The sequence below is a fragment of the Saccharomyces cerevisiae genome, chromosome XI (assembly GCF_000146045.2).
Source record: "Saccharomyces cerevisiae S288C chromosome XI, complete sequence".
In the NCBI taxonomy this organism is placed as follows: domain Eukaryota; kingdom Fungi; phylum Ascomycota; class Saccharomycetes; order Saccharomycetales; family Saccharomycetaceae; genus Saccharomyces; species Saccharomyces cerevisiae.
The window spans coordinates 164,912-189,093 of record NC_001143.9 but is presented as its reverse complement, the minus strand read 5'-3'; the positions used below and the strand labels follow the sequence as shown (position 1 = coordinate 189,093).

The window sequence follows — 24,182 nt, the reverse complement described above, 5'->3', positions numbered from 1 at the left end:
TATTTGCCAACGACGTTTATTCATAGCTGAAGAATTCTTTTCACCAAGAAAAAAAAATTGCATAATCTTATAAATACTAAGACCCATTATTTAAAAGGGTCTGAAAACCATCGATCATATTGCCTGAAAAACGAACATGCATATGTTAATTAACGCTTTACAAACAGAGCATAATTATTGTTATTCTTTTATATACTTCATGTCTTATTGTCACATCTACTGTTTTCGCGTACAGAATGATATTATGAGTTTCAAATCTTGTAGTAATATCAGAAAGAGCTCTTTTCAGTGAAGAAAGCCTACGATATAAAGAACACTTTCCCAATGACTAAGCGTTATCTGTTGTAGCTTTATTGTCATAATACACCAATTATCTGGGTACGAACTCACTTCCTGCAGCTTAGTTTTTTTTTTTGCTCAGCTTCCCACTGCACTTAAAAAACAGTTTCAACTATGCCACCATTGGATAAAAGAATCAAGAAGTTTCTAAAAGACTCCATTAGAATTGCGCCAAAAATATCCGGTAAGGGTGAACTAAGTGAATTAAGAACTGGATTAGTATCTCAATACCCACAGACTCGGAAAGATGCAATAAAGAAAACGATCCAGCAAATGACGTTGGGAAAAGATGTCTCTTCGCTGTTCCCAGACGTCTTGAAAAACATTGCCACAATTGACGTTGAACAAAAAAAACTGGTTTATCTTTATGTGATGAATTATGCTGAGACGCATCCCGAATTATGTATTCTTGCCGTTAACACATTCATTACTGATGCACAAGATCCAAATCCCTTAATTCGCTGCATGGCAATCAGAACGATGTCAATGATAAGAGTTGACAAAATCCTGGAATACATTGAAACACCACTCCGCCGTACCTTGCATGATGATAATGCATATGTTAGAAAAACCGCAGTGATATGTGTCGCAAAACTTTTCCAATTAAACAAGGATTTATGCGTTGAGTTGGGTGTCGTCGAAGATTTGGTCAATGCCCTAGATGACTCAAATCCTTTAGTCATTGCAAACGCAACAGCAGCATTAATTGAAATTCACAATATGGATATGGATGCCGTTGATCTTTCAAGTTTGATCCAGTCCCACGTTTCACAATTCTTATTAGCTTTGAACGAATGTACGGAATGGGCTAGAATTATCATACTAGGAACTCTTTCGGAATATTCGGCAAAAGATTCTTTAGAGGCACAAGATATCATTGATCGAGTAACTGCGCATTTACAACACGTTAATCCAGCCGTTGTTTTAGCTACAATAAAGGTAATCGTAAGGAACTTGCCTCAAATTGAATATTCCTCGAACAGTCTGATAATGAAAAGATTATCATCTGCTTTTGTATCACTGATGTCTACGCCGCCTGAAATGCAATATGTTGCTTTGAAAAATATTAGGATCATATTGGAGAAATATCCAGAGCTGTTAACCAAAGAATTGAGAATATTTTATGTCAAGTTCAACGATCCTCTTTACGTCAAGTTAGAGAAGATCGATATCCTTGTAAGACTAGTCGATCCTTCCAACTTGAAACAATGTACTTTGTTGTTGACAGAATTAAAGGAATACGCAATGGAATATGAACCTGAGTTTGTTTCAAGAGCTATTCAAGCTTTGTCCCAGTTGGGTATTAAATATGCACAAGAATCATTCGTCAGTAAAGTCTTGGATATTCTCCTAGAATTGTTAGAAAGACAAGACACAATAAAAGACGACTGCTGTATATCATTATGTGATTTATTAAGACATTGCCCCGGAAACGATAAGATGGCCAAACAAGTTTGTGCAGTATTTAATACTTGGTCAAATCCAGAGGTGTTATTACAATCAGATATTGCGAAGTGCAACTATGTCTGGTTGCTAGGACAGCATCCCAACAATTTCTCAGATTTGGAGTCAAAAATCAATATTTTTATAGAGAACTTTGTTCAAGAGGAAGCTTTAACACAGATGTCTTTACTAATGACAATAGTCAGACTACATGCTACTTTAACGGGTAGTATGCTACAAAGCGTCCTAGAATTGGCCACACAACAGACACATGAATTAGATGTGCGAGATATGGCTATGATGTATTGGAGATGCCTTTCGATGCCAAATAATGAAAGTTTGGTTAATGATCTATGTCAAAATAAACTTCCAATGATCTCCAATACACTGGAGAAGTTTTCACCAGAAGTGCTAGAGAAACTATTAATGGAATTGGGTACTATAAGTTCCATTTATTTCAAGCCCGACTCAAATAGGAGAAAAGGCAAAAAGTATGTTCAAAATATAGTTAAAGGAAAACATATAGAGGAATTAGAAAGCATGGCAAAAAATGAAATTTCTAGCAAGGCTAACGATGATGTGCTATTGGATTTTGATGAAAGAGATGATGTAACAAATACAAATGCAGGAATGCTGAATACTTTAACAACTTTAGGCGATTTGGATGATTTATTTGATTTCGGACCATCTGAGGATGCCACACAAATAAATACAAATGATACCAAGGCTGTACAAGGGTTGAAGGAGCTGAAACTAGGTGGCGACTCAAACGGTATATCTTCTGGTGGTAAAAACAATCCCGATGTTTCGGGCGGCAATATAGTGTCACAGGATCTCCTCGATTTATTCTGACTATAAACGTCCGTTGTAGTGAACTTAAGTATTATACCATACATATATACCCTTCGTATTAATTTTTCCTTTTTATTGTTGGGCTGTGTGTATATAATTTATGTACAAGAATGGATATATCAAAAAATCCTTAAAAGATGTAAATCAAAAACATCAATCAACACAGCTTATTTTGTAGAGCTTTGTTTTTGACATAACTTTTCAAGCTTGTTGATTTTTTCTAAAACAATTTTATCCCTTTCACCATCTAAATATTTCTCATCTGTTTGATAAAACAGGAGGCACGATTTCATTTCATCTCGTTGCTTATCACAAGTGGGAAAAACTTTCATTCCATTTGCCTTAGCACAATCTGCCATTGCTTGAACAAAATTTGCACATTTTTTGTATGTTTCCGTCTTCAAGTTCTTGCGAGCCTGTTGTTCTTCGCGAGGACTTAGCACCCATATAGGTAGCCTAGAACTATGTTTCGAGATCATCTGCGGATCTTTGTTTTGCTCCATCTTATCAAATATATGAAAGTTGTTCCAGATAACTTGAAGATATTCGACTTTTGTATCTCTGGCTTTAATTATGGTTAAATCTTCCTAAACTATCATAGGTATAAATACAGGGCACTCCGTTTTCAACTTTATAATCGGAGAAGTACAAGAGCATTCAAAAAGTTCAAGAGAACGGTATAACAAAAGGACAAAGGGAAGCCAAAGAGGGAAAAAAGATATCCGTACTTTGTAGGAAGGAGACGTATTTAAAAGGCTACCCAAGTTATAAGACTCCAATGTTTGGCCCATTCAAATTAACAAGCCCCGTCGCTGGTGGCCTACTATGGAAAATTCCATGGAGAATGTCCACACATCAAAAAACCCGTCAAAGGGAAAGATTAAGAAACGTTGATCAAGTCATAAAGCAATTAACTTTAGGTCTCCACGTCCAAAGATGTCAGGATAAAGGTCTTACTTATCAAGAAGCCATGGAGAGCAAAAAGAAATACAAGCCAAGAAGTAAATCGTTAAGGTTGTTAAACAAACCATCAGTCTTTCCAAAGGAGAATCAAATGTCTTCTAAAGATAAATATTGGACTTTTGATAAAAAAGCTGTTGGTTATAGGAAGGGTATTCATAAGGTGCCCAAGTGGACGAAGATTTCCATTAGAAAGGCCCCAAAATTCTTTTGAATGATACGTAAAAGATCGTTTTATTGATATAAAAATTTCATCTGTATATAGTTTAATCATTGAATAACTTGTTTATAGATCCATGTTTGAAAGTAACACTCCTAAGAAGGCTTTGATGTTTTGTATTGCTCATATTATATCATGCCCATTGAAATCAACGTTATTTTTTTGTAAAGGTGGGAAGAAAGATCAACAAGATAAATGGCGAAATAGAACATATCAGAACATTTGAACTTCAAAACGAAGAGGACACAAAGAATTTCAGGCAAGAGAATGAACGCTAACAAACAAAGGCAGTATAATCAGCTTGCACACGAACTTAGAGAGCTTCAAACGAATTTACAGGAAACGACAAAACAACTAGATATCATGTCGAAACAATGTAACGAAAACTTGGTAGGCCAATTGGGTAAGGTACATGGAAGTTGGTTGATAGGTAGTTACATTTATTATATGGAGCAGATGCTTGGAAAAACGCAATAAGGCATAAGAGGTAAGACAGTTAGTGGCCAGGCTAATTTATAAGATGTGAAATGAGATGGTGTTGGTACGATGGACAAACAGCTTGCATAAAAAGACAACCAAGTTACGTATAGTGAACGAGTGAAAATAGGCAAACCTTCTATTCACTAGGCCGCTTCACATGAAATTAGATGTTCGTATCATATTTACGGGTATCGCGTAATAAATAAGTTATTAATCTATTTTTTGTGTCTACTTATTTCAATTGGCTATATATCCTTATTTATCATCATCGTCATTATTATTATTATTATTATTATTACTATTACCATTACCCTTATTGTTTGTGTTGGTGGATAGTATGTTAGGACGCTTTTGTTTTCTTGCCAATTTGACTTCATATTCGTGGCAACTTACCAATCCATCAAGAACTAAAGGTTCAGGCTTTGGTTCTTCCTTGAAATAGTCGCTTTGTAAAGCTTCGGTTGCACTAAACCTTTTCGTCTGATCATAACATAACAAATTAATCGCCAATTGCAGACATTTTGAAGATGGTAAAACGCTTTTAAATTTCTCAGAAAAATTGTTGACATACTTGGTAGTTTGCTGTGGCATAATCATAAAAAACCACGGCATATCGTAAAGCGTTGGCCAGCTATTTATTGTAGGAGTTCCCATAATCTTGAAAATTGATTCTATTTGCTCTAATTCATTAGAGCCCTGGAAAATTGCAGTTTTATTGAATAATTCCACCAGGAGGCAGCCACAACCCCACATGTCAACTTCTGTTCCATAATTTGTAGTTCCCAACAATAGTTCTGGTGGTCTGTACCACAACGTAATGACACGGTTAGTGTAATCAGCTCGCGAATTCATTTTCCTCGCTAGTCCAAAATCTGTTATTTTTAGATTCCCCTGGTTATCGATTAAGATGTTTGAGCCTTTAACATCACGGTGTAAAATCTTATTATCATGTAAATATTCCATTCCTAATAGCAATTGTTTGAAGAGATGTTTGCATTGTGAGTGAGAAATTTGGACTTCCTTATTTAATAGTAATCCACTTAAGTCGTTGTCAGCATATTCAAATATCATATATACAGTTTTTTGAGATTCGACCATTATTTCTTTTATAGTAGAGACATTTGGATGATCAAAACTTTGTAGTAGTTTAATCTCTCGTATAGAGGTTATGGGAAAGCCTTCCCTCTCTCCTTGTAATCTCAATTTTTTCAGCGCTACTAACTTCTCTGTATTCGTGTTTTTTGCCTTGTAAACTTTACCATATGTTCCTTCTCCGACTTGCATTATCCTTAGGTAAACTGACGTGCTCCTTTGCTGCGTTAGAACCGAAACTGGAACTTTCTTAGCTATGACAGACCGCCCTTCCTGGCCTTTGTGGTTATAGTATTTTGAAGCATGATAGCCATTTTTTATATCATTACTAGTATTGGATGAATTATTATATCTTGATTTCTCAACAGATTTGGGCCCCTTTGGCAAATGAGACAGGAATTCAGCCTTTGTTTCATCCCTTTTTATGCTTTTAGGCCTATTTTCATACGACGTATTATTATTGTTGTATCTTGAACCTTGATATCTGGAACTTGTTTGAAAGGATGTATCGTTATAGCGAGATAAATTATTGTTACCACGACTTTTCGTGTGGCCTGGTTGGTCATTTGAATTTACCCTATGAGAAGATATATTGTCCATATTCGACTGGTAACCACTATCAGTCCGTATTCTCTTTGGTGGCGGTGGTCTCGCTAGGGACTGAGGATTTGGCGACCTCTTTCCGAACAAGGGTCTCTTATTATTTCTGCTATAACTCTTTGAATAAGTATTGCCATTATTGTAGGACATTGTTACCAAATAATTTATGCTGTATGGTCCCTGTGTTATTCTAGTGCAAAGAATAGTGCTAGAATTAGTTTTATTTACAAATAGGTTTTTTAAAAGTACTAATGGAACAAAAAAAGTCCAAAAAAAGCTAATATGCACAGTGAATAAATACACTGATAAGACCTTCTCTTTTTTTCTAAATGTATTTTACTGTCTGAACCGTCCATTTTTTAACATCTCATTGGCAATCAATATGTAAAGTTACCTTATTATGTAGAGGTTTTTCTCTTCCATCAGTGAAAAAAAAAAACGAAAAAAATAGAGCTTCACGTGACCTTTTTAAGCCAAATAAGAATAATGCTAAAAGGAAGTTAATTACTTTACTAATTTCCAGTATCCACAAGCATGAGGATATTAAGGACTTCTTATGAAATCCATTTATTGTGTATAAAACGTACGTATATTCTTTCTTTAGTTCATCGATTTTTAGATTAGCGCTAATATTATTATCCTAGACAAAAAATAGTTTAATAGGGTTTCTCTCGCATTCTTTTCATTCTTTATTTAGAGCATCCAGCGCAGTTGTCGAAGAGTTGGCATCTAGTTGTCGTAAATCTTTGGATGATTCCAGATAGGCACTTAACCGTCTTTGCTGCTCCTTATGGATTTGATCTTCTGTATCATCCTGGTGCTCATTTTCGTTGTCCTCGTCTATGGCACTAGTAGAAAACACTCGTCTTAAGAACCTTGAATTGTCAGCATTGTGGACCTCATCCGCTTCATCAGCTTGTACAGACAACGGAGAACGGTCTGCCGAGTGAGTTCTATAACTGAGACCATGCGTTGGATGAGTTGTCTTCCATGTCGTGCTTGGTAATTCCTCAACCAGACTTGCTGATGGTAGTAACTGGTTAGTCTTCACTGAAACATTACCAGGGTTAAAAAATTCAATAAACCTCAAGACTTTAGCAATGACCAAGGTATCGGCATCTTTGCCCCAAATCAAATCCAGGTGTTCATAATTGTCAACTTTAACATCAAAGACGGAGTTGAAGGGTAGATTTTTTTTCATCACATCAATATCAACTAAAGAATCTATGCCACCATAAATTAAAAGAATGGGAATCTTGATATTTGTTCTAGTAGGAAAATTAGCAATTTGGTAAGGCCTAGTTAAGGAATTTAGCATGTTATCAGACTCTTCAAACATTTGAAATTTCTGAGATCTTAATATTTGGAACCAGTGAACAATGGATTTTACACTGGTCGTTGAATAAAGTTTTGCGTAAGAAGCAATCTTTTGTCTCGGTAGAATGTTAAACGACTTCCAATTGAACAGTATCTTGTTTGCGATATCGATACACAAATTGAAAAGTGTTGGATGTAAAGTTCTTTGCCAAATGACAGCTGAAGGTAACACAATTTTCCTACCAAAGAAAAGATACATAAAGCCGGGCGATGATTTGGCCAAGGTATCGACAATTCTGTTGTGCAACCCCTTTGGAGTCATAGCGGGTGCTATGGCTATAAAATGGGAGACTTTTCGATTCAATTTTTCACTCAACGAAAATGCAGCAAACATTTGAGCAGAGCCTTGAGAGAATCCGATGCAGATGACCTTGTCCACTTTTGTTATATCTAAGATGAATTCAATTGAGTTTGGAATGTCAAAGAACGCAAATTCGTCGATAGAAAAATCCCAAAACTTGTTCGATTTTGGTGGTTTGTTCAAGTGGGCAGTTGAATATTTATTACCTCTATTATTTCCCATCCAGACGTCGTAACCTAAATCATGCAATACAAACGGTAAGTTTTTATGTCTTTCAATATTGCAACACCAAACATCAGAACACATCAAAAGACCGTGATGTAAGTATACCACTTTATTGTTAAATCTGTTTTTAGAAATCGGTGGGATTCTATGCAGTGTCAAGATATAATTGTCTTCAGTTCTTACCAAATGATCCTCGACAGATATATCAAAAATTGCACACATTTCATGGATAGTTGGAGCTGACCTTAACTTTTCTTCGATGGTATTGTCATCGGAGGACGTTGAGAAATTTATTAGCCATTCGAAAAGGTTAATCATTGGTTGTGGTATAAGTTTAAGGACTGATGAAATAATGCTTTCTATGTATACCAAGACGACTATAATGTAATCTGTTATCGATAATCTGCCTAAAAAGGGGAAGTACATTTTGCCAAAAGACAGTTTTTTAAAATAGTGCTAGAATAATAAAGTTTTGTTCGAATTGTTTTCTTTCTTCTTTCCTTGTTCCTTAATATCTCTGCACACCTAGTTATTCCTCGAAAATAATTCTTCTTGTATTTACTTTATACAAAAGAAAAATGACCGCCTATGTTTGCTTTTTCTTGCCAGTAACAAATAATAGCTTCAATAAGTATCCGGAAAGAAATTATCTTGATATCTGTAAAAAATCACTGATATTTTGTTGAATATGATTACTCTTGCGCTATCTTTTCCTGTTTTTCCTCTTGTTTGTTCCTTTATTTTCTCTATTGTATTTTACAGAAAGGCAAAAAAATAAAAAATGTGCCCCTAGTAAATATAGGTTTGTGTTAATCGGCATTTTGGGTTATAAAGATCTTAAAGAATAAATAAGTGCGGTATTGGGTCATATATAGGAACGTATATATAAAATTGGCTATATATATATTTGTGTGTAGAAACAGGTGCGTCGCCTTAAAGAATCATAAAGTTAATAAATAAGTACCGAGAACGGCGGTGAAACCAATGAGAGCGTAACCAGTTCTGTAAACGCCTTTCAATGTCAATTCCTTAGCGGTATCCCAGATCAAGTGTCTAATGGCGCCACCATAGTGAATTGCAAATAAGTAAGCAAAGGAACCCTTGATGGACCATTCGGTAATCTTGGAAAACTTCTGATGGTACCAATTAGAAACCTTTTCGGTAGTCAATCCAAGACCTAATAAACCAGAGACTCCGAAGAGTATAGTAAACAAGTAGAAACCTAGTCCCATAAGCACCAACGAAATACGGTGAAGAGAAGACAGGTACCAAGTTAATTGTGGCTGGTAAATGGTCAGATGTGGAGAAATAGGTCTCTTTGCTCTTTGCTTGTTTAATATTTGTTCTTCAGCAATTGCCGCTTTGGTGTTCATTTCACTGGCCACATTCTTCAATGGTGAGGTAGAAAGGAAGTTTGTTCTAGCTGTATTAAAAAGCAGCCTCCTCGAGGAGCTCAAGGCAGCTGCTCTTGAAAAGGCGGAGGGTTTCAGTAATAGAGCCGACTTATTCAGTCCTAACTTGACCATCATTGCAGACATCGTTTATTATTCTTAGAGCTTGTGATTGGCAATTTTTGGTTGGTCCTGAGATTTCTATGCGGGGATCTCGATATCATAATGCCAGTGCACATTTATACAAGTACCAAACGCTTAGAGCGGAAAACGGAGCGGGCTACCGCAGCCAATCAGAATGGACCTGGTCAAAAGTTAGATGATGCTTAAGACTACTGAATGGTATACAAGGTAATATATAGAAGGCTGTTGGTATACAGCTTTCAATCACAGATAAAAAGTATAGGTATACTTATGGGAGGAAAACTTTGAATTCTTTTCTTCTCTTTTTCACCACTAGAACATCCTTTAACTGCAATGCCGCGGAAAACATAGGTTTCATTGAAAGAGAATCCTGTTATGATATACTCAAAACTATATGTATATAGATATATATATATATATAAGTGAGGGAAATTTCTAGAACCTGGAACTCAAGCCCTCTTATTCATTGATTTTTCATTTTTTTTCATTTTCTGTTTACCATATTTCGGTTCCTCTTCTAAGGGAGAGACCTAGATAGCGGGCAACATCATTAAATGCATCATCTAGCTCATCTTTGGAGAACTTTTCCAACTCCTTAGAAATCTCTTCATCAGTGGTCTCATTAATGTGAAAGGCTTCCACCTTACCTTCCAGGAAGTTTTCAAAATCTTCTTGTTCCTTTAGAGTTGGTGGCAATCTTTCGTAGAATTTAGCAAGTCTTACCAGTTTTAAGTCTGGGATGTCTTTAAATTCTTTCAACGACTTAGGGAACACTCCGTCTGAAATAGCAGGAATATCACCATCTGCATTAGGCAGTGGCGCTATAACGTCATCATCATCTTTTTTCAAAGAGTTAACAAGTCTTCTGATAGACCTTTCCTCGATGAAATTTAGCTCACCCTGTAGTTCTTTGACTAATTCCACTAGATCTTCATTTGTGGCAAAATCAGTGGCATCGAATTGAGTAGCGGATCCTGATTTCTTCGAGATAGATTTAGAGAATTTCGAATCAAAATCAGTTACGTCGTGCTTTTGTTTATCTAACTGCAATTCCAGCACACGCTCTCCTGTCTTAGAGATAATCAGACTTTGCTTCTTCACTAAGTCTTGTAATTCAGAGACTTGCTTCTGCAGTAATTCAATTTCGTTAGACATTTTCTTCCTGCTATTTATTTATGTGTATTTACTTCCTTTCTTAAAATGTACTTTATCTGCGGAATACGAGTAGTAAGACAAGATATCTCAAACGGTTACTAATTTGAACGGCTCTTTGAAGCAATGCACGCCGGTTTTCTTTATACTAAAACAATATTTGAATAATGAAAATCGACCTCCTTCCTCCACCCCCTTTCTCCGAAATCCACAAAGAGCACCGCCGCGTTTCATAATTATTACCCGGTGGGCAGGATGTATTTTAGCATCAATGCATTCTAGGCTAAGTATACATGTCTACACAGTACTTGTAATGTAGGTGCTTTCTCATCTCATTCTACTCCTCTAAAATTTTAAGCTGCTTAGTGTATTGGTGACCTTCTCAAGTTTCTTTTTCTCTTGCCTTTCACGATTTCTTCTCTGAGACAGTTTACCTTTGCTTACTTCATCAGCAGCTTCCTTCAGCCTTTCAATTTCTTTATCTTTCTTAGCCAGTTTACGGCCACCACTCTCCAGTTCGTAATTGTCCAAAAAGTCATCAAGCATTGACTCAAAATCAGATCTTTCTGCTGACATGTCAAATGGTTGGTAATTTTGTTCTTCGTCCTCTTCTAGTTCTTCCTCATAATTTTCGTAACCATTGATGATTTGATCGTACTGATCATCCAGTACTGTCATCGTCTCTGTACGCGCAATGGCACTTGAACTCATGGAAAATCCAGATACATCTGACATGGCACCCTTTTTTTGACGGCTCTTTCTTTTCTTCTTCCCCGTCTTGCTTTTGTCTTGGATAGAGGGCAATTCGCCCAGCACATCTTCCTCTTCAGAGGGATTTACACTGTCTAAACCTGCATTAGAAAATTCATCATCCGAGTTATGCTTTTCTAGTATAGAGTTATCTTTTTGAAATCTTCGAACATCAGCTTGATAATCGATATTTTCCAAGTCCTCCAGGTTTTCGATGTTATCAAATTGCGCCATTTCCTTAACGTAGTTTTCATCTTCAAAATTTTCTACATTATCAATATCCCACTCATCAAACTCATCCTCGAATTCGTCTTCATCTTTTGCTTCACCGCTCCCTAGTAATTGTGCGAAAATGTCATCTTCCTTTTCTTCTTCTCCATAGTTATCGCCTTGAAGTTGTGTCTTTTTGCTGATGTCTTCAACCACAACATCATCATTAACAACATATGCTTCATCTTCTAAAGCTTCAAGCACCTCTCTTAATGCAGGATTCATATCAGGTTTGAAACCTCTAATTTCATCGGTGGTATCTTGTTGGTGTAGTAAATATTCTGGCTTTGCCATCCCTCTTTGAAACACAGGTAGCGCGTCATCCTTCTCAATTTCATCACGTCTATACTTAGGTTCGATGAATAAATCTTCAATGTTTTTTTTTTCGACCTTCTGTTCATTGCCTTTGGATGCTATAAAGATGGAGTTTTCAGGGTCGAGACCTATTGGCTTCAAATGTTGAGTATAATCGTATTCAGAATCATCAAAATTAATACCATATAAAGCTGCTTCTCCCACATGAGCCCTCCTACCCTTTGGTTTTGTTGAACTCACGTCTTTTTTTCGAAGATCTGCTTCTGGAGAAGTTTTATTTGGATTGGAGACAGGAACCAAAACGTGCGCAGAGGCATCTGTATCATAAAATGAAGGATCATCATGGGGTCTGTGTACCACCACGTACCTTTGGGAGTTTTTAGAGCTAAATTTCTTCGACATCTTCGTGCTTTTTATATTCCCCTTAAAGTCTTTGAAATACTATACTGGTTGCTCGTAGGATTCGGTAAGAACCCTGATTTAGATGCTCATAATATTCAGGCGATGCTCATCGCTTAAAATTTTTATTTGACAAATTTTCAGTCGCGTTATACGGATTAGTTAATTTCGTATCATAATAACGAATATTCAAGCCATGTGCAGAAATAGACGCAAGAAGCGTTATTCGGAAGAAACTATCGGGTAGTATAAAGACATTCTGTAGTACTATTTAAATTAGAAAATTCATTGAACAAGGTAATATGTTTATCCTTTCAAAAATCGCTGACTTGGTACGAATCCCGCCCGATCAATTCCATCGCGATACAATATCGGCAATCACACATCAGTTAAATAATAAGTTCGCCAACAAGATTATTCCCAATGTCGGTCTATGTATTACGATTTACGACTTATTAACCGTCGAGGAAGGCCAATTGAAGCCAGGCGATGGATCATCCTATATTAACGTTACATTTCGAGCCGTTGTTTTCAAACCGTTTCTAGGTGAGATAGTAACTGGATGGATTTCTAAATGTACAGCAGAAGGCATAAAAGTTTCACTGTTAGGTATATTTGATGACATTTTTATCCCACAAAATATGTTATTCGAAGGGTGCTATTATACCCCTGAAGAAAGTGCATGGATTTGGCCCATGGATGAAGAGACGAAACTATATTTCGATGTAAATGAAAAAATTAGATTCAGAATCGAAAGAGAAGTTTTTGTTGATGTGAAGCCAAAATCACCCAAAGAACGAGAATTGGAGGAAAGAGCTCAATTAGAGAATGAGATTGAGGGTAAGAATGAAGAAACTCCTCAAAACGAAAAACCTCCAGCATATGCCCTATTAGGTAGTTGTCAAACTGATGGCATGGGACTCGTTAGTTGGTGGGAATGATAGATAAGGACGCCACTGACTTCAATAAAACATTTAATAATAATAGTAACAGTAATAATGAGGATAATAATATATAATAAACGTGAATTTTCTTTAGCATTATATACGCTAATTCTTTCTCTATTTGAGGGGATACTCTCGTATCCTTTTTATCTCGATAGTTGTAGTTGTACTTGTTGTTTTTATTAACCCTTCTCATAATATATAATAAAAAAGTACATTGACGTCAATTATATTGCATATAACGCGATGTGGAACTAAACTTCTTGTATCCGCTAATAACTTTATCAACAGCCTTCAGGAAATCCTTTTCAGTAGCCACCTTTCTTCTTGCTCTAATGGCAAACATACCGGCTTCTGTGCAAACAGATCTTAATTCTGCACCGGTAGAGTTTGGACACAGTCTGGAGATAAGTTCCCATCTGATGCCACGTTCCACACTCATTGATTTAGAGTGAATACGGAAGATATTTGCACGACCTTCCAAGTCAGGTAATGAAAACTCTACCTTACGATCAATTCTACCGGGTCTCAATAAAGCTGGATCTAAAGTGTTGGGCCTATTGGTGGCAAACATCACTTTAATGTTACCACGAGGGTCAAACCCGTCTAACTGTGTAATCAGTTCTAACATAGTTCTTTGAACTTCATTATCACCACCAGCACCATCATCAAAACGAGCACCACCAACAGCGTCGATTTCATCGAAGAATATAATGCAAGCCTTTTTGGTACGAGCCATTTCAAATAATTCTCTAACCATACGAGCACCTTCACCGACATATTTTTGCACTAGCTCAGACCCAATGACCCTAATAAAAGTTGCATCAGTTCTATTAGCAACAGCACGAGCACATAATGTCTTACCAGTACCAGGTGGCCCATATAATAAGATACCCTTTGGTGGATCAATACCAAGAGTAGCAAATCTTTCTGGAGATAATAAGGGCAGCTCGACAACTTCTCTCAGCTTTTCAATTTGGTCTTTACAGCCACCGACATCGCTATAAGTAACGTCAGGCTTTTCTTCAACGGTCATCATAGTAACTGATGGGTCAATCCTTGGAGGCAATGGAAGTTCAATATTATATTTCGACCTATCGACACCTACACGCATACCTTCTTCTATATCTGTTGGAGAAACACGTTCACCTAATCCGACGACAAATTTGGCAATTTGCTTAAGATTTATCACGTACTTGGCATCTTCATCGTCTTCGTCTGCATCAGTAGACTGTTGATTGCTATTACTATTGCTATTGCCGCTGTTATTATTATCTGTCGTAGTTTCGTCACTTTCACCATTCCCCTTAATGATCTTCGTGCAACGAGCGACTTGTAAGGGATGTTCTTCGCCCAGTCTCTGCCTATCACCCATAATATCCCATAGATGGGAGGGTGCTAACCCTGTATCGCTTTCTTTCACACCGGCCTTTTCTTTGATTCTCGCTTCAATGTCTTTTAAGTCATTCTCAGTTTGCTTTAATTTGGCTGCGTATGGAGCTGCACCGTATGATTTTAAGACTTGAATGTCACCTTCTGTTAAGGGTACGATCTTGTCATCATCAGGTTTTTTATCATCGTCTTCCAAAGGTGCCTTGTATTTTTCCCAGTCTTCTTTTGGTGGCATTCCGTATAGTTCCTAACTTCCTTGATTTATTACGATGGTTCAAAAAAATATCTCAATTGAATATTGCTTTGAATTCTCATCTCCTTGGAAAATACTGTATATACCCAGTTCTTTGTATAGTAAGCTGCATGCTAGTTTAGTTTTCGGGTGGCAAAATTCGGTAATCCTATTCACTATACCTTTTCCTCTCGTCCGGGTAAACTCAGCCATACCAAATTGACAAGGATAGTACATTTATGCTAATCATAATTAAAACAAGGTATGTGTGTTCCAGATGCATATAGATAACGAGTCATATATAAATATATATATATGTGTCTGTACATGATGTACTCGGTCAAAAATGGCGGATTACTGGCTCCACATTTTAATCGTCTGCCATGACGTGTAGGCCATGACAGCAACTCCAAATACTATGACGATTAAATCTAAAAGAAGCCTGGCTCTCGAGGTTCCAGATAAGATGGACGCCTTATAGTGCAACAATGGCGGGTATATGTAGATCAATGGGATACACGCGAAGGAGCCTACCAGTGATACAAATTTGTCCAAATCGTTGGCGCCTACCCAAGCGAGGATAGATGTCAGGACGACAATAGCGCAACGGAAATAGTTTTTCAACCATTTGACTTTCGGGTTGTATTTACCAGATGCATTTGAGGGAAAAGTCCAGTTTTCCAAAATACGTATCGCGGGAAATAGCTGCAACGGCGTGGATAACAAAATGGCTAATGCATACAGTAATTGAACAGTGAGAGTATAGGAAGTGTCCTGCGGAAAATTCAATAAAACAACAGTTTTCACGTCAGATCCAAAAGCGGCATAGCATAAGAGACCACATGATATGAAAATCACTGCCACGATACACATCACCGCGGACAACGATGGCCGGAAATGCTTCGGGTGTTTCATTGACTCCTGAATGGGGATAAGTAGGCCTATACCTTCAAAGGTGAATATGGCGGTACCGATGAACAACGACCAGTCCGCTTTATTGAACATAAGCATTGTATCGGATGCGACACCATTAACAGCAATATAATAAATGGAGTAAACGTAAACATAAACCAATCCCAGTAGAATAAATAGATCTGCTATTAACGCGGTCCCACTTAACTTGGCTATGTTTCTTGTCAAAGATAGTGGGACAAAGATGAGTACTTGTGCAAAGATATAGGTGGCTAGACTGATGCTGCCCGGTTTCAAATGGAAGAAATTTTCAGAAAAGACCTGCAAATTAGTTGCAGTGAAAACAGTGTATGCAGCAGAAAACCCGATTTGTGACAAGGCGATAGACGAAAGAATGGCAAATTTCATTTTGGGCCCATATAGTATACGACCCATGTCACCGTACCCATCTACGCCTACTTTGTCCTTGGTGGTAATCAATGATACGAAACATCCATAAGAAATGAGGGCACACGAGAGTAGACAAAGGGCGCTAAATCCCCAACCACCGTTATGGAAAGCCTTTGGTAGGAAAAGCACACCTGTCCCAACAAATGACTTTAACAAGAGCAGCACCGCCTTTACCGTAGATGATTTGTGAGGATGGCGCCCGTGTTCACGAGAAACTAGCTGGGTGCTTTCCGTTTCCAAAGCTTCCTCCTCTGGCTCCTCTTCAGTTTCTTCCTCCTCCTCCTCTTCTTCCGATAAATCTTCACCAGCGAAGTGGCCATACAAGGTCAAAAATTCAATAAAGTTCCTGGTGAAAAAATTCGGTATGGGCGCATCAACGTTATGTTTCCTGCGCTTCTGTATTATAAAAGATCTTCTGAATCCACCAGGAGCCCTGATTTCTTCGTGCGTCATCGGTGCGGGCGCCAGGCCTATTGCCGCTAGAGGATTCCCATTCGCCTCCGAGTTGTTGTTAAGGTGAGAGGAAGATGCTATAGAAGCGGCAGAAAAGCTCATAGACCTTTTACGATTCGAGAATGAGGGCGCTTGTGAAGGTATTGAGGTGGAAAGTGCAGGTTGACTTGGGTACTGATACTGCGATGGTGATGAAGGATGGTCGTTTGTCCACTTATACAGATCTCTTGTAATGTCTCCGCCTTGCAATTGTAGGCTGTTACTCGGGTTTCTTATCAAGTGGCGTGCCACGGCATCTACCACATGTGGCTCAGGGTTATTTATGCTCACTTCAAGCGTGCCATTGTTACAGGAAGTGTGCGACGCGTCGGGTACGCTAGCATGCACCGCTTCATTGTTCACAAGCAGCGGCGGCTTTTTTAGCAAACCACCTGTAGTTCCACTAGATTTTCTACTTCTGCTTCTACTTCTACTATTACCGTTGCTATTGCCACCGTTGCCGTCCGTTAAAGGTGAGCCAGACGCATGCGAGATTCCTGTACTGCCTCCGTTGTTATTTTTTTTGTTGTTGTTGCTCTGCGTTCTTCCAGAGCCACTTGAAACCTCTTTTCCATTCATATCCGCGATGCAATCCCTTATACGCTTCTTAATAAACTTTGCTTCCCACTCTTTCACTACTGACCATCGATCCTTCTTATTTCATAGCCTCACGAGCACAAATGATAATACGAGAAAAAGGCCCGACCGGGTAACCAACCCTTTTACTATCTCTCGCTCTACCTTTAGTAATAATGTCGTCTATATAAGGATTTACTCATACAGTAGTCCAAAATATACCTTTCCGTGCTAAAAGTAGCTCCCAAAAGTAGCGGAGGTGAGGATCATCCTCTATTGCCAGGTACCAAGCTCGCTGGAAAGTCGTTATGGAGTCACGGCTTTGAGGGCGGGGGTGGACCAATCACAGCGCAGAACGCGGCGCCGAGCAAGCGCTGGACCAAGGGATCCGGGCCTCTTCTATTGGTTGTTTGTTTGCTCAAACCCGTTATATATTCAGGCATCCTCGACTCTAACCTTTTGCCACGTCGAGGCGGCTTGAAGCTTAAATAGCACTAATAAACTAGTAGACACATTATAACTAACCAGTAGTATACTTTGCACTTTCGATATTCTTTTCACTAATCTCCTCCCCAACCCCTTATTGAAGATAAAAAGAAAGAAAGAAAGAAAGAAAAAAATCCAATTTCATAGTACGAAGAAGAACGAGAATAAAGATGCTATCGCTAAAAAAATCAGCGCTCTCCAAGTTGACTTTGCTCAGAAACACAAGAACATTTACATCGTCAGCTTTGGTGCGCCAAACGCAGGGCTCTGTAAACGGTTCCGCGTCCAGATCTGCAGACGGGAAGTACCACATAATAGATCACGAGTATGACTGTGTGGTAATCGGTGCCGGTGGTGCCGGCCTTAGAGCGGCCTTTGGTCTTGCCGAGGCGGGCTACAAGACTGCTTGTATATCCAAGCTTTTCCCCACCAGATCCCACACTGTTGCTGCTCAGGGTGGTATCAATGCCGCTCTGGGAAATATGCACAAGGATAACTGGAAATGGCATATGTACGATACTGTGAAAGGATCTGATTGGCTAGGTGACCAGGACTCCATCCATTACATGACCAGGGAAGCGCCCAAATCGATCATTGAACTGGAACACTATGGTGTTCCTTTTTCAAGAACTGAAAACGGTAAGATCTACCAAAGAGCCTTTGGTGGTCAGACCAAGGAGTACGGTAAGGGTGCTCAGGCCTATAGAACATGCGCTGTCGCAGACAGGACAGGACATGCTCTTTTACACACGCTTTATGGCCAAGCTTTAAGACATGACACACATTTCTTTATTGAGTACTTTGCCCTCGATCTGTTGACCCATAATGGCGAGGTCGTTGGTGTCATCGCTTATAATCAGGAAGACGGTACCATCCACAGATTCAGAGCACACAAGACCATTATTGCCACTGGTGGCTATGGTAGAGCATACTTCTCTTGTACCTCTGCTCACACATGTACGGGTGACGGTAATGCCATGGTTTCGCGTGCTGGTTTCCCCTTGCAAGATTTAGAGTTTGTTCAATTCCATCCTTCAGGTATATATGGGTCTGGTTGCTTAATCACTGAAGGTGCTCGTGGTGAAGGTGGTTTTTTGGTTAATTCTGAAGGTGAAAGATTCATGGAACGTTACGCTCCTACGGCCAAGGATCTAGCTTGTAGAGATGTCGTTTCCAGAGCAATCACCATGGAGATCAGAGAAGGCAGAGGTGTTGGTAAGAAAAAGGACCACATGTACTTACAATTGAGCCATCTACCTCCGGAAGTTCTAAAGGAAAGATTGCCAGGTATCTCTGAAACAGCAGCCATTTTTGCTGGTGTAGACGTCACCAAGGAACCTATTCCCATTATTCCTACCGTCCACTATAACATGGGTGGTATTCCCACGAAGTGGAATGGTGAGGCATTAACCATTGATGAAGAAACTGGCGAAGACAAGGTTATTCCCGGTTTAATGGCTTGTGGTGAAGCCGCTTGTGTTTCTGTCCATGGTGCCAATAGATTAGGTGCCAATTCCTTGTTGGATCTTGTTGTCTTTGGTCGTGCTGTTGCCCATACGGTTGCTGACACTTTACAGCCTGGGTTGCCACACAAACCACTACCTTCTGATTTGGGTAAAGAATCCATCGCAAACTTGGATAAACTAAGAAATGCTAATGGTTCAAGATCTACGGCAGAAATTAGAATGAATATGAAACAAACTATGCAAAAGGATGTTTCCGTCTTTAGAACACAATCATCTTTAGATGAAGGTGTTCGGAACATTACTGCAGTAGAGAAGACCTTTGATGATGTGAAGACGACCGATAGATCAATGATCTGGAATTCTGACTTGGTTGAAACTCTGGAGCTACAGAACTTATTAACCTGTGCCTCCCAAACAGCTGTTTCCGCTGCTAATAGAAAGGAATCCCGTGGTGCTCATGCAAGAGAGGATTATCCAAATAGAGATGACGAACATTGGATGAAGCATACATTATCCTGGCAAAAGGACGTCGCTGCCCCAGTGACTTTGAAATACAGAAGGGTTATCGATCACACTTTGGACGAAAAGGAATGTCCTTCCGTACCTCCAACTGTAAGAGCCTACTAATTTGAACCTCATTGTATTTTACGGAAAAGAATATCATACTCTTCTTTAATTGCACTTTTTTTGTGCGTTTGCACTTTTTTACCACTGACTCACTAATTTGTATATATACCTATTAATATACATTTACATAAAGTTTCTTCTTATACATACTCTATTTATTTAGTTATTTATTAACTTACTATTTATTTATTTATTTATTTATTTATTTATTACTTTCAATTTTTTATCGAGGCATTTCCTTAGTTCTCCAATTTTTTTTCTCATTAGCCAGATGTGTGTTTTTCTGGCCCTCACAAAAAATGAGCAGGAGAAAGTCATATGGCGAACGTAAATATGTAACTAAAAATTAAGATGGGCAGACATTTATCATTTTGCTTATGACTAAATTGCGAATTGCTGTACAAGGGTGCTGTCATGGTCAGCTAAACCAAATTTATAAAGAAGTGTCACGAATCCATGCGAAGACTCCCATCGATCTATTAATTATTCTTGGAGATTTTCAAAGTATTCGTGATGGTCAGGATTTTAAGTCAATAGCCATACCACCAAAATATCAAAGACTCGGTGATTTCATATCATACTACAATAATGAGATTGAAGCCCCAGTCCCTACTATTTTTATTGGCGGTAATCATGAATCGATGAGACATTTAATGCTTCTGCCACATGGTGGTTATGTAGCAAAGAACATTTTTTATATGGGATACTCTAACGTTATATGGTTTAAAGGCATAAGGATAGGTTCATTGAGCGGGATATGGAAAGAGTGGGATTTCAATAAGCAACGACCAGATTGGAATGACCTAGAAAATAACAATTGGAAAGCTAACATAAGAAATCTGTATCATGTAAGAATTTCTGATATTGCTCCTCTTTTTATGATCAAGCATCGTATTGATATTATGCTGAGCCACGATTGGCCCAATGGAGTCGTTTATCATGGCGATACTAAGCACTTGTTGAAGCTTAAGCCTTTTTTTGAGCAAGATATTAAAGAGGGAAAACTAGGCAGCCCAGTGACCTGGCAACTACTAAGAGATTTGCGGCCTCAATGGTGGTTGAGCGCCCATTTGCATGTCAGGTTCATGGCCTCCATTAAGCATAATAAAAGAAGCCACGAACCGCCTAATAAGTCAACTTCAAAGACAAAAAAAAACAATAATGAAATAGATTTGGATTTATCCAGTGACGAGGACGAAAGGTCTGGTATTATGAATTGCCAAGAAGAGAATGAGTATGATTCCAAATACGGCGAGACACGGTTCTTGGCGTTGGACAAGTGCCTGCCAAGAAGACGTTGGTTAGAAATTCTGGAAATAGAACCGGATACATCGCATGCTTCGTGGAAGGACGAGAATCACCGTATGTTCTGGGATCCTGAATTTATCAATAATTTGGTAATTTGTCAAAAAAATAAGAATCTCCTAAGCAATAAACCGTTTAATAGCGTCAATTGGATAGAACTGTCTCAATCTAATAGAGAGGAAGGAAGGGATATTGATTGGGAAAATTATGCCATTCCTGCATACACCTTAGATATTCAGAAAGATGAAGTACGACAAACTAAAGCATTTATCTCTAAATTCATGACTTGAGAGATATTTCTATTACGAATGCAGACGGAATTAGAGCTTAAAGCCAAGCCTTCTTGAGAGAATTTTTAGTCATACACATGAATATATATATATTTTTTATATATTTACTAATTTGAACGATCCGAAATTAAAAAAAATATCAATTACTTTCCTCCATGCTTAAAATTTGAAAACTTGGTCCTTGGAGTAGCCCAAATTGTTCAAGATACCGATCAATTCACCTTGGTCCTTAGGTGACTTCTTCTCACCTGAGTAAGCGTTCATAAATGGTGGGGGACCGCAGACAAACAAATGTGTGCTTTCCTTTGGACCTGGAACATGCTCCTGAATAAAATCTTTGGAGATGAAACTAATTTCACCATCAAAGTCTTGGTCATCTTGCTTGTCGTCAACAAAGTAAGTAACATTGAACTTGTCAGGATACTTTTCCTTCAACGCATCCAGTTCCTTCCTTAGTAAAATGTCCTGAGGAGTCTTGTTCCCATATAGCAAGTTAACTTTGGTCTTGTCGTTTGGGTTTTCAACTATATGATGAGCTAATTGGTACAGAGGGTTGATACCGGTACCGGCACCTAACAAGGTGATTGACTTGAACTGATTAGGTTGCCACTTCCATTTCATAATAGGACCCTTGAAAGAAACGGTGTCATTTGGTTTAAGACCAAATAAATGTGAGGTCATTTTACCACCTTCATAATGCTTGACGACCAGCTGGAAGTGACCCTTCTGGGAAAGATCACTCACAGGAGTGTATGGTCTCACCACATTGGATCCCTTTGGTGTGACAAATTTAGCAAACAGAGCAGATGCTAGGACCAACCCCATTTCTGAGTCTTCGGTAGGCAGCTTAAAAGTAAACCTTCTGGTGTCGTGGGATTCCTCCTCTATTTTAGATATTGGCAAGTCGATCCATTTGTCATCACCTTTGAACACTTTATTAGATTCATTGAAGACAAAGGAATGTTGGTTACGGTTTGCAAAATAGAATGCGGTAGCAGCTGCTATAGCAACTGTACCTAGAGCAATCGGTAATGCTTTTGAGTGAGATCTGGATAATCTGGAAAACATGTTTTTGACTTGGAATATTATTTTAACCTATATACGTTATACTATTGTTAGTTTGGCTGCTTCAAAACGTTAGTATTGAGGGAAAAGGTAAGAGTACTTAACACAAGCGGGCATTGCGAGCAAACTGCATTCTTATATACGTACCTCTCTCGACAAGACACCAATCAAGGGCCCTTATTTCTCTTCTTTTTTCAAACGGAGAAACACTCCGAGCGATAGTTCCTACGCTTGTTTGGTCTTAGACCTTTGAAGTTTGAATTGTCAGGGGTAACAAGTTCCTTATACGATATAGGCGTCATAATGAGGGGGATAGTTTAGCATTGCGTGGAGGGATACTGAAGGTCATCGCAAATGAACCTAATTCATTCACCTATTGTTACCAGCTTGCATACTAGAAATGGACTCTTATGATCGTCAAAAGGAGCACACACCCACACACGACTCCTTTGCGCTGTAAAGGGCAGAATAGGGAGTGATGTGATGTGATGCGATGTGATGGGTCTTGCAACGTGATCTAGTAGATATATATGTAAAGGTGTAAATAGGTATATAGGCGTCGGTGAAATTTTATTAGCAACACCAGTTCAATACGATCACTACCGTATCACTGGAAATGTTAGCAGAATTGTCTCATAGAGAATTGATAAAGTTGGCGCAGAAAAGATGTATACCACCTTTATTGCCAAAGTTTCATAAGGGACAGTCTGGTGGGAGAGTTTGCATTATTGGAGGATGCGAAGATTATACAGGGGCACCGTATTTCAGCGCCAATGCTACAGCCTTGATGGGCTGTGATTTGACACATGTCATCTGCGAATACAACGCTGGTACGGTCATTAAATCGTACACCCCAAACCTAATGGTTCATCCATACCTTCGTATGAGTAACACCAAATTAGACGTTGATATGGACGAACAAAGGAAGAAAATCAATTCCTTATTGGATAGAATCCACGTTGTGGTAATTGGACCCGGCTTGGGTAGGGACCCCCTAATGTTAAAATCCATTAAGGATATCATAAGATATATACTTGAAAAACATGAGGGCAAGATCCCGTTAGTAATTGATGCTGATGGACTGTTCTTAGTAACTCAAGATAGCGAAGTCAAAGAAATGCTGAAAAGCTACCCCAAAGGTAGAGTGATCTTGACGCCCAATGTGGTAGAATTCAAAAGACTATGTGATGCCATAGGCAAGAAGGGAGACTCTCACTCCGAGATGGGCAGCTTGATCGCCCAGGAATTGAATTGTATTGTGGTGGAGAAAGGTCAGTCAGATAAGATATTCTCACCCGATAGTGAAAAAGACATGTTGACGAACAGCGAAGAGGGCAGCAACAAGAGGGTAGGAGGCCAAGGTGATACTTTGACAGGAGCTATATCATGCATGCTTGCATTTAGTCGTGCAATGTATGACTTTAAGATTTGTGAGCAGGAAGAAAAGGGAGAATCTTCTAACGATAAACCCTTGAAAAACTGGGTAGACTACGCTATGTTGAGTTGCTACGCAGGCTGCACAATTACACGAGAATGCTCCCGCCTAGGATTTAAGGCTAAGGGACGTGCAATGCAGACGACAGATCTAAATGACCGTGTCGGTGAAGTGTTCGCCAAACTTTTCGGTTAACACAT

General features: G+C 38.7%; 16 protein-coding genes across 16 annotated transcripts; 7 read left to right on the top strand and 9 right to left on the bottom strand.

Annotated features, from left to right (window-relative positions):
* Positions 1 to 453: 453 nt before the first annotated feature.
* Positions 454 to 2,634, top strand: APL2 (Apl2p; the record flags this gene model as incomplete). The annotated part of the gene is made up of 1 exon (NM_001179701.1): positions 454 to 2,634. One exon carries the CDS (start codon positions 454 to 456, stop codon positions 2,632 to 2,634), a length of 2,181 nt encoding a protein of 726 aa, NP_012787.1.
* A 167-nt stretch (positions 2,635 to 2,801) lies between these two features.
* On the bottom strand, positions 2,802 to 3,137 carry CMC1 (Cmc1p; the record flags this gene model as incomplete). Its single annotated transcript, NM_001179703.1, has 1 exon — positions 2,802 to 3,137. The coding sequence occupies one exon, from the start codon at positions 3,135 to 3,137 to the stop codon at positions 2,802 to 2,804; it is 336 nt and encodes a 111-aa protein (NP_012785.2).
* A 275-nt stretch (positions 3,138 to 3,412) lies between these two features.
* MRPL31 (mitochondrial 54S ribosomal protein YmL31) lies at positions 3,413 to 3,808 on the top strand (the record flags this gene model as incomplete). The annotated part of the gene is made up of 1 exon (NM_001179704.1): positions 3,413 to 3,808. The coding sequence occupies one exon, from the start codon at positions 3,413 to 3,415 to the stop codon at positions 3,806 to 3,808; it is 396 nt and encodes a 131-aa protein (NP_012784.1).
* A 273-nt stretch (positions 3,809 to 4,081) lies between these two features.
* On the top strand, positions 4,082 to 4,291 carry HSK3 (Hsk3p; the record flags this gene model as incomplete). Its single annotated transcript, NM_001184513.1, has 1 exon — positions 4,082 to 4,291. One exon carries the CDS (start codon positions 4,082 to 4,084, stop codon positions 4,289 to 4,291), a length of 210 nt encoding a protein of 69 aa, NP_690844.1.
* A 258-nt stretch (positions 4,292 to 4,549) lies between these two features.
* On the bottom strand, positions 4,550 to 6,136 carry CTK1 (cyclin-dependent serine/threonine protein kinase CTK1; the record flags this gene model as incomplete). The annotated part of the gene is made up of 1 exon (NM_001179705.1): positions 4,550 to 6,136. One exon carries the CDS (start codon positions 6,134 to 6,136, stop codon positions 4,550 to 4,552), a length of 1,587 nt encoding a protein of 528 aa, NP_012783.1.
* Positions 6,137 to 6,668: 532 nt separating this feature from the next.
* TGL1 (sterol esterase) lies at positions 6,669 to 8,315 on the bottom strand (the record flags this gene model as incomplete). Its single annotated transcript, NM_001179706.1, has 1 exon — positions 6,669 to 8,315. One exon carries the CDS (start codon positions 8,313 to 8,315, stop codon positions 6,669 to 6,671), a length of 1,647 nt encoding a protein of 548 aa, NP_012782.1.
* A 515-nt stretch (positions 8,316 to 8,830) lies between these two features.
* SDH3 (succinate dehydrogenase cytochrome b subunit SDH3) lies at positions 8,831 to 9,427 on the bottom strand (the record flags this gene model as incomplete). Its single annotated transcript, NM_001179707.1, has 1 exon — positions 8,831 to 9,427. The coding sequence occupies one exon, from the start codon at positions 9,425 to 9,427 to the stop codon at positions 8,831 to 8,833; it is 597 nt and encodes a 198-aa protein (NP_012781.1).
* A 492-nt stretch (positions 9,428 to 9,919) lies between these two features.
* Positions 9,920 to 10,579, bottom strand: MRP8 (Mrp8p; the record flags this gene model as incomplete). Its single annotated transcript, NM_001179708.1, has 1 exon — positions 9,920 to 10,579. The coding sequence occupies one exon, from the start codon at positions 10,577 to 10,579 to the stop codon at positions 9,920 to 9,922; it is 660 nt and encodes a 219-aa protein (NP_012780.1).
* Positions 10,580 to 10,921: 342 nt separating this feature from the next.
* LTV1 (ribosome biogenesis protein LTV1) lies at positions 10,922 to 12,313 on the bottom strand (the record flags this gene model as incomplete). Its single annotated transcript, NM_001179709.1, has 1 exon — positions 10,922 to 12,313. One exon carries the CDS (start codon positions 12,311 to 12,313, stop codon positions 10,922 to 10,924), a length of 1,392 nt encoding a protein of 463 aa, NP_012779.1.
* Positions 12,314 to 12,612: 299 nt separating this feature from the next.
* On the top strand, positions 12,613 to 13,251 carry RPC25 (DNA-directed RNA polymerase III subunit RPC25; the record flags this gene model as incomplete). The annotated part of the gene is made up of 1 exon (NM_001179710.1): positions 12,613 to 13,251. The coding sequence occupies one exon, from the start codon at positions 12,613 to 12,615 to the stop codon at positions 13,249 to 13,251; it is 639 nt and encodes a 212-aa protein (NP_012778.1).
* A 226-nt stretch (positions 13,252 to 13,477) lies between these two features.
* RPT1 (proteasome regulatory particle base subunit RPT1) lies at positions 13,478 to 14,881 on the bottom strand (the record flags this gene model as incomplete). Its single annotated transcript, NM_001179711.1, has 1 exon — positions 13,478 to 14,881. One exon carries the CDS (start codon positions 14,879 to 14,881, stop codon positions 13,478 to 13,480), a length of 1,404 nt encoding a protein of 467 aa, NP_012777.1.
* A 351-nt stretch (positions 14,882 to 15,232) lies between these two features.
* AVT3 (Avt3p) lies at positions 15,233 to 17,311 on the bottom strand (the record flags this gene model as incomplete). The annotated part of the gene is made up of 1 exon (NM_001179712.1): positions 15,233 to 17,311. The coding sequence occupies one exon, from the start codon at positions 17,309 to 17,311 to the stop codon at positions 15,233 to 15,235; it is 2,079 nt and encodes a 692-aa protein (NP_012776.1).
* Positions 17,312 to 17,964: 653 nt separating this feature from the next.
* Positions 17,965 to 19,887, top strand: SDH1 (succinate dehydrogenase flavoprotein subunit SDH1; the record flags this gene model as incomplete). Its single annotated transcript, NM_001179714.1, has 1 exon — positions 17,965 to 19,887. One exon carries the CDS (start codon positions 17,965 to 17,967, stop codon positions 19,885 to 19,887), a length of 1,923 nt encoding a protein of 640 aa, NP_012774.1.
* A 377-nt stretch (positions 19,888 to 20,264) lies between these two features.
* DBR1 (RNA lariat debranching enzyme) lies at positions 20,265 to 21,482 on the top strand (the record flags this gene model as incomplete). Its single annotated transcript, NM_001179715.1, has 1 exon — positions 20,265 to 21,482. One exon carries the CDS (start codon positions 20,265 to 20,267, stop codon positions 21,480 to 21,482), a length of 1,218 nt encoding a protein of 405 aa, NP_012773.1.
* A 159-nt stretch (positions 21,483 to 21,641) lies between these two features.
* On the bottom strand, positions 21,642 to 22,550 carry MCR1 (cytochrome-b5 reductase; the record flags this gene model as incomplete). The annotated part of the gene is made up of 1 exon (NM_001179716.1): positions 21,642 to 22,550. One exon carries the CDS (start codon positions 22,548 to 22,550, stop codon positions 21,642 to 21,644), a length of 909 nt encoding a protein of 302 aa, NP_012772.1.
* Positions 22,551 to 23,163: 613 nt separating this feature from the next.
* NNR2 (NADHX dehydratase) lies at positions 23,164 to 24,177 on the top strand (the record flags this gene model as incomplete). The annotated part of the gene is made up of 1 exon (NM_001179717.1): positions 23,164 to 24,177. The coding sequence occupies one exon, from the start codon at positions 23,164 to 23,166 to the stop codon at positions 24,175 to 24,177; it is 1,014 nt and encodes a 337-aa protein (NP_012771.1).
* Between the last annotated feature and the right edge of the window lie 5 nt (positions 24,178 to 24,182).